The 7,032-nt window shown below is 42.1% G+C and overlaps 1 protein-coding gene across 1 annotated transcript in view; it reads left to right on the forward strand.

The window, feature by feature from the left end:
- The window catches only part of PTPRB (protein tyrosine phosphatase, receptor type, B), a 58,588-nt gene that overhangs the window by 6,561 nt on the left and 44,995 nt on the right, over window positions 1–7,032 (forward strand). Inside the window, exon 3 of the mRNA XM_009997758.1 lies at window positions 2,446–2,679. Coding sequence (XP_009996060.1) covers window positions 2,446–2,679 — 234 coding nt within the window. The remainder of the gene's footprint in view (window positions 1–2,445; window positions 2,680–7,032) is intronic.

A 7,032-nucleotide genomic window follows, 5' to 3' on the forward strand; every position in this document is an offset into this window, starting at 1 on the left:
AATGCTGGTAGGAATGCTGGTTATCTCCTGGGTACTGAGTCTCCTGAATGTCACTGGCAGCATCAGCTTCCCTTTTACGGAGCAGCAACTTTCTTAAAGCACAACTGTAGTGGAACACACTTGTCTTCCAGTTGGAATTACTGGTATTTCTCTGTAAGTAAAAACAAGATTTTTTTAATGTTTGTTTTTTTTTTTAAGTTGGGTGTGTAACTCTATATTTAGTAACCAAATTTAGTGGCCTTTTTTCCTAAGTGGCTGCTGGTCACTCAGATGTACTTTTTTTTAAGCTGTCTTTCTATCAGTAAGTTCTACTCCCCACCAACTTGGGACATGGCTGAGAGGCACCAACAAAGCAGGCCCAGTTCTTTGCAAGTCCTTGGGGTAGATTTTCTAGTTGCCTATCACAGACTTTCAGAGACCCCTGACTAATAGGAGGTCACCAGGAAGAATGACTGACATGGAATTTAGACTAAGTCTGGACTTGTGTCAGCTAATGGGCGTCCTTCAGCAACTGATGACACCTTGAGCACAGGGCTGCCCCTGCCAGGCTCTTCCTTGTCCATTTGGTGGGAGCCATGAAGGTCTGTGATGTAGGACCTGAGCAGACTCTGCACCATAGGTACTCTGCAGGGGATTCTGGGAAAGCAGCAGCATAAGAATGGTTGTGCAGTGTTGGACAAGACTTGAGGGTTCGATTAAACCATTTGCATGGGTGTAAGAGACACAAGAATTAGATCTGTACTGTTGTTTTCAGTGCCTTAGTTTTGAAAAAATATATTATCAACATCTTTTGTAATTGAATGGAGACTTTTTATTCCCAGAGAAGCACAGATAGATAAAAGGGAGGGAAATAGATAAATTAATCTGGATATCTACCCATTCCAGCAAAATAATAATTTTAGAGGATCCAAAACCAAGTAGCAGGTGAATGCACTGTACTGTCAAGCACAGGAAACACTTACATGAAAATGTCTCTTACAAGGGCTTGCAATCTCACTTTGATTTCTGAGTGTAAATGAGAGTACTGCAAGTTCCTTTGTAAAAAGATGTTAACATATATATTCACACATATGCAAACAAAATCCATTGTGTTGACTTCATAAAAGCTTACCTACTGATCCTTTGGGTAAGAGGTAATCACACACTGGCCTGCTAAGATATTATAATTGCACATCGAGTAATTACATTTGGAAGCTGCTGCTGCAATTTAACCCAGTCATTACTTTTTTTTTTTTTTTTTTTTTTTTTTTTTTTTTTTTTAAGAGGGTTTGTGAGCTAAAATTGTTATAAATGGCAACCAGCCCAGTGGCTCAGCAGCAAAACAAGGTTCAGTCATGCTGGAGACCCCAGTTCAAGGACAGACAAAGTGCTTTGGGCTTTGGGCCAACGCACACTAGCTGTGCTCTAGCAATGGCAGAGCAGCTTTTTGTGAGCAGAAGGGGCCAGTTGTGAGCTAAAATTGTTATAAATGGCAACCAGCCCAGTGGCTCAGCAGCAAAACAAGGTTCAGTCATGCTGGAGACCCCAGTTCAAGGACAGACAAAGTGCTTTGGGCTTTGGGCCAACGCACACTAGCTGTGCTCTAGCAATGGCAGAGCAGCTTTTTGTGAGCAGAAGGGGCCAGTCAGTAATTCCAATCACTTAGCTGAAATGTGATGCTACCAGATGTAGAGGCCACTACAGCTTGAACCCTGCCCTCACAGCCACAAAGAAAGGATATTAAATACATACCAATGGGGAGGAAGAGCCACGAAAATGTGGAGGAAAAATGTGTAGTAAAATCTTTCCTGCGCTTTAATTGCAACTTTGGCTTTCTCTGAAGGGTACGTGACTAAAAAAGCAAGTCCAGTATTATATTTGCAGACATTTCAGTTAACCAATACGATTGTTAGCTGAACCTTGGGAAGAGAGCAGTCAGGGGTTAGCATGGTTTCTACATGGGGCTGATTTTAAAATGCAAGATGAATGTCCTACATGGGCACAAGGAACTTTTCTTGAACAAATATCTTGAACAAAAAAATTGTCTTGAAACAAAGCCATCTTTTCAACTTAGACCATTAAAAGGCACATGAGAATCTGGCCCATGTACTTAAAAGAAGACCATATAACGCTGAAACTGTGCACTGTTTGGTAGACTCAAGCAAGTGAAAAAGCTGAGTGAAAATATGTTGCTGTTAATGGCAAAGTACAATCTTTATCTTCACTTCAGAATCACTGATGGACTCTTTAAAATGAATGGTATGAATGTTCAGGGAAATTTTTTTTCTGCTTTTGTTTTGCACAGACTTTTGTATTGATGGAAAACACAAGTTTGTACTGAAAAAAAAAACTGACAGGTGTACTTAAGCTTAGAAGTCATATCAGCAACATTCATTGGCATCTAAAGAATTTTTTTTTATAAAATTGTTTATAAAAATGCTGATTTTAATCACTTTATTTTTCTTTGATCTCCAAGATGCAGACACTTCCATTTGGAGTACTAGAACTACACCCTCCTCTCTAAACGCTGTTACCTCTAGACATGAAAATCTGCTGAAGAGCAGCACAGAGATGTTCATCAGAAACGTGACTGGACACGGTAAAAATCTCATTGAAAACCTCTACTTTGACTTGAAATCTGCAGTAACAGAGAAAGCCTGGATTCCAACAACTACTCAATACTCTAGCACTACAGAAGAGGTAAGGCAGAAGAATTATTGATTGATTTTTATTAAGCCTGCTCCACTCTGTGGAGCCTGATAGCTATTACAGGTGGATGTTTCATGGACTAAAGAAAAAAACCAGAAACAGCCACAGGACTCAGCTTTGTTCTTTATTTTGATGGGATCCTTTGTTCATGTTGATAATGCCCTTTGCTAGAAGCACAGCTGCAGAAAAAATCTGCCTCTGCTGTACAGCACAATCCTGGTGTGCACAATGCTTTGGGAAAACCTTTAAGCTCAAGGGAAATGCTCAGGATACGTGAGGAGCTGTAGAAAGCTCACGGATGTGGCAGGAGTCACAGAAGCCTGAGTATCTGCTCTCAGTGACTTAGGCTCCGTCATTGGTTGGTTCCACAACATGAGGGTCTAGCTCTAATTAGGCTCTGAGGACCACAATATGTTTATATGACCTTCTTTAGGATAATTAAGTTCTAGAACTACATACATGGTTTACAGATCAAAGTGAAATCTGAATGTTTTAACTTGCCTTACAAGGAACACTGGCCTTGACCCTGGTCAGTTTATCTACTGACTGACAGGAAAAATAGAGACAGACAGCTGCTTCTTGATCTCTGCTCTGTCCAACCTCAAGCAGCCCTGGCAGAGGAAAGGCACAGGGATGCCAGCCCCATCCACAGAAGGAGCTAACAGTGGGCTGTCAGTACCTCCCACATCAGTTTCTAGTCTTCCCTTTCTGCAAGGCACAGTGAAGTAATCTGAAGCAAATCTGGATTCACCATTGGCAAAACGCTAAAGCATGAAGGACAGTATTGGTCACCACATCACTATCAACATGTAGTTGTTTAGAACTGAAAATCCCTAAATGTTCTGTGGCTTCTTCTCCAGGAGACCACACTGCGCTCAATGTATTGGGACAGGCAAACATGTTGCTTCACTTACCACTCTGTGTGTCAGTGTTACTGGGGATAACGCTAAGAAATGTGTTTTGTATTTGCGAGGGCTATGGACAAAGCAATCTCTTCAATCTGGTATGAATAACATCAGCAGAGACAGGGAGAAAGGGAAGTAGTGTCACTCAGGACTGTGTTGATCCAAATAACCAACTCAAAGGTTTATGGATCCAGACACTGTTGCTCTAGTGCTGATGTTGCTGCCGATGGCTGCTCTGCACCCTGTTCCATAGCTGATGGAGGTGGTTCTTTTAAAAAAATATTCTGACTTGGTGTATGCAGGCTGACCTTATTTCCTCATACCCTCTGTCCATATGCACACAACACTGCTCTCCTCCAAATGGAAATGTCCTATATAATCTGATATTACCCAAACTGCCTCCAGCACTCCTACTAAATAATGCCACCAGTGCTAGAGAAATGGCATTGTTTGAACTGAAGTTACTGCCCCCTGCATTCCCACCCCAGTTCACCTCCTGAATCATATGATTTGCTCTGAGCAAGTTGCTTGGGTCAAAGCTTTCAAACCAGAATCACTCTAAATATATCCACGAGGAAAAAAAAATAATCATTAATGTCTGTCCCTCAAAGATTTCATCCAGGTCTGGACATTTGGATCTAGATACACGAAGTTAGACACACAACCTTAAAATATTTGGCCTCCATCTCTGTTTCCAAGTCTTTAGAGTGGATTTTAAAACATTTTTTTTCAAACTAGAAAGGAGATTTCAAGGATTAACCAGATTTAACGTGATACACATAGACTAAGTAAGCGCTGGGTAGAGTTCTTAGGAAGACAATACCTTCTGTGAACTGCATTTGCTCAGGCTAGGTCCTCTTGTTTGTAGAAGTAAAGCCTTGATGTTACTTGGCTGTGAGCATACCCATTGGGAGGGGGACAATAGTGACACTTCAATGAACAAAATGTTTGGTTTAGAACAGCCTTGGATTTCAAGTAAAACTATGGCTTGCACTTTCAAATCATGACAAAAGCTATGCAAAGCCCATTTCCTCTTGATTAGAGAGACAGAGAGAGAGGTTGATGTTTAAAAAAAAAAAGTCAGGAAACCTTGGGAAAGTGTCTGAAAGGGACTTTGGAGCCTGCTATTAGAGACACATCCGGCCACTCCCAAAACTCACTTCCAGTTCTTTTTTTTTTCTTTTCTTTTCTTTTTTCTTTTCTTTTTTTTCTTTTTTAAATTAGTTTCTTGGCTTGCCACACAGATCAGTAAGTGTTAAAAGGCTGTGTGACTGATGATTTGCTAAAATACCATTCAATACCACTCTGGAAGTAACTACCCTTATTACATTGGCTATTCTATATAAATATATTGCCACAACTGAATGATGGACCCCTCCTGTTTTATCCCAGTGCTGGCATAGATATCTGTGTCAGACCTTACCCTTACAGCAGCTTATGCAACATATAGAAGGAAGTCTCAAAACCCTTAATTGAACAGGACTTCCCTACTAATACAAAAAGGGAGTTTTAAAGATCTTACAACAGCAAGAATAAGAGTAATAAGAGGAACTTCTAAAGTATGGGCACTGCTGAGAAGCAGCAACATCATCTCTGTTCTCCACACATTATCTTAAGTTAGCTGGAAAAGACAGACATTTCTAAGTCTTTAAATTTTACTTGTGGTAGGTTCAACTTGTTTCCTGAATTTTATAATTTTGCACTATTGTTTGGTTAGAGGGTTTTTTCCTTTCATATATTACATCTACTTAACTAACTTACACCTACATATCTGAATTGTATCTTCCTGCAAATGCAGACTATGGGTATTTTAAAAAATCCTTACAATATGAGCTCCATTTTCCAAGAAATGGCAGGTTACTCCAAAAATTGTAATTTTTAGAGAGGGGTTTGCAGCAATCCAAACTTCCTGGAAAACCTTCAGATTTGCTCATGTCCAGTGCTGGAAAAATATCAGTGTTTATGCCATTAGGTCCAAAATAGAATGATCACCTGAAGATGAATTTGCACTGTAAAACTCACTCACCTTGAAGAGATTAGAAGACACCTATGTCATTTTAGTCCCAGTTCAGGTCTAATATGCACACCTTGTGTTTTCCATCTAGCTTTTCGGGGCATGGTCCTTCCTTTTATCATAACTACATAAAACGTCTCTTCCAAGGGAGACCTTGTTCTGCAATGGGTTTGAGAATGGTATCATAACCAGCACATTTCTATCATCATTTAGGGTGGTGCTCATAAAGTTATTAACTATCCTGAGCTTTGTTGATTAAAGCCCAGCACTGCCAGTGCCGTGTCCCTAGGATCTGGCGTGGAGCTCCACTGGGACAGATGAAACTTTCCACAGCTGCAGGTGCAACAAGTGCTCAGACCTTCATTTTCTGAACAGAAGAATGAGAACTAAGTTTTTTTCAGACATTTGTATCTTGTTTGACAGGCTGATGCCCACATAAATCCTACAGGAGCAGCTCCCCTAAAGGGTACACTAACATTTGTAAATCCTAGCACCTTTTACTCCCTAAAATGAGGCAAAAATGAAACAGAGATGGTGTTGAATGTGCTTGAGGTGTTGCTTTTAACAGTTAAAATCCCATGTGCATCATACAGTACAGAAAGATGCAGAAAACTGCCATTGCCATTGAAGAACATAGATGTCAAATTCCTCTCCCTTTACACAATCTCAAACTTAACCCACGGCTTCTGGATTATTGTGTATTTCGGTGTCTGAATGTCCAAAGCACTTCTGGCTACGCTTCTTCTCCATCACCCTACCCCTCACACACATATGCATGAGTTTTAAGAGGTGAAACCTAGCCAAGAAGAAGGAAGTGGGCATGTACGACAGGAGAGGAGAGCTATGCTGCGGCTGCATCCAGTTTGGAGTTACGGACAGCTCGTTTGGCGCAGCCTGCAAACAGGGAGACTTTCTTGCTTTCCGTGGTGTGTGTAATTTTAGCTTGGGAGTTATTCAGGGGACGTAGGAAGGAACTGTTTCAAGGACACAAGCTGATGTGGAGCCAAACAAAAAGCTAAGGATAACTTGGCTGAGGAGAGATGGGTGACTCCTGCGCTGGTGTGCGGGGCTGAGGGCAGCAGCTCGGCGTTGGGCCTGGTCTCAGTGCCGCGGGACCTGGGAGAGGACACAGGTCTTGGTGGTCTGTGGCCACCCTCTAAAAACATCCCATGTTTGGGATGCAGGAGTTGGAGCAGCAGTTCAGTGATGGCTGAGGCCGAGAGGTGGGCCAGGAGAGGGGGAAGGTGTGAGAGGGGTGGCAGGTGTGAGAAGCAGGCACGTGAGGCGAGGTGGCTTCAAAACGAAGCAGGTCTGAGGCGAGGCGGCCAGGAAGGGCGGGAGGCCTGTGGGAAAAGGGGCACACGAGGCAAGGCAGCCAGAGGAGAGGCGGCTGCGAAGCGGGGCAGCCACGGAGCAAGGCAAGGC

This window comes from Chaetura pelagica, unplaced genomic scaffold, assembly GCF_000747805.2.
Source record: "Chaetura pelagica isolate M959 unplaced genomic scaffold, ChaPel_1.0 scaffold314, whole genome shotgun sequence".
Lineage (NCBI taxonomy): Eukaryota > Metazoa > Chordata > Aves > Apodiformes > Apodidae > Chaetura > Chaetura pelagica.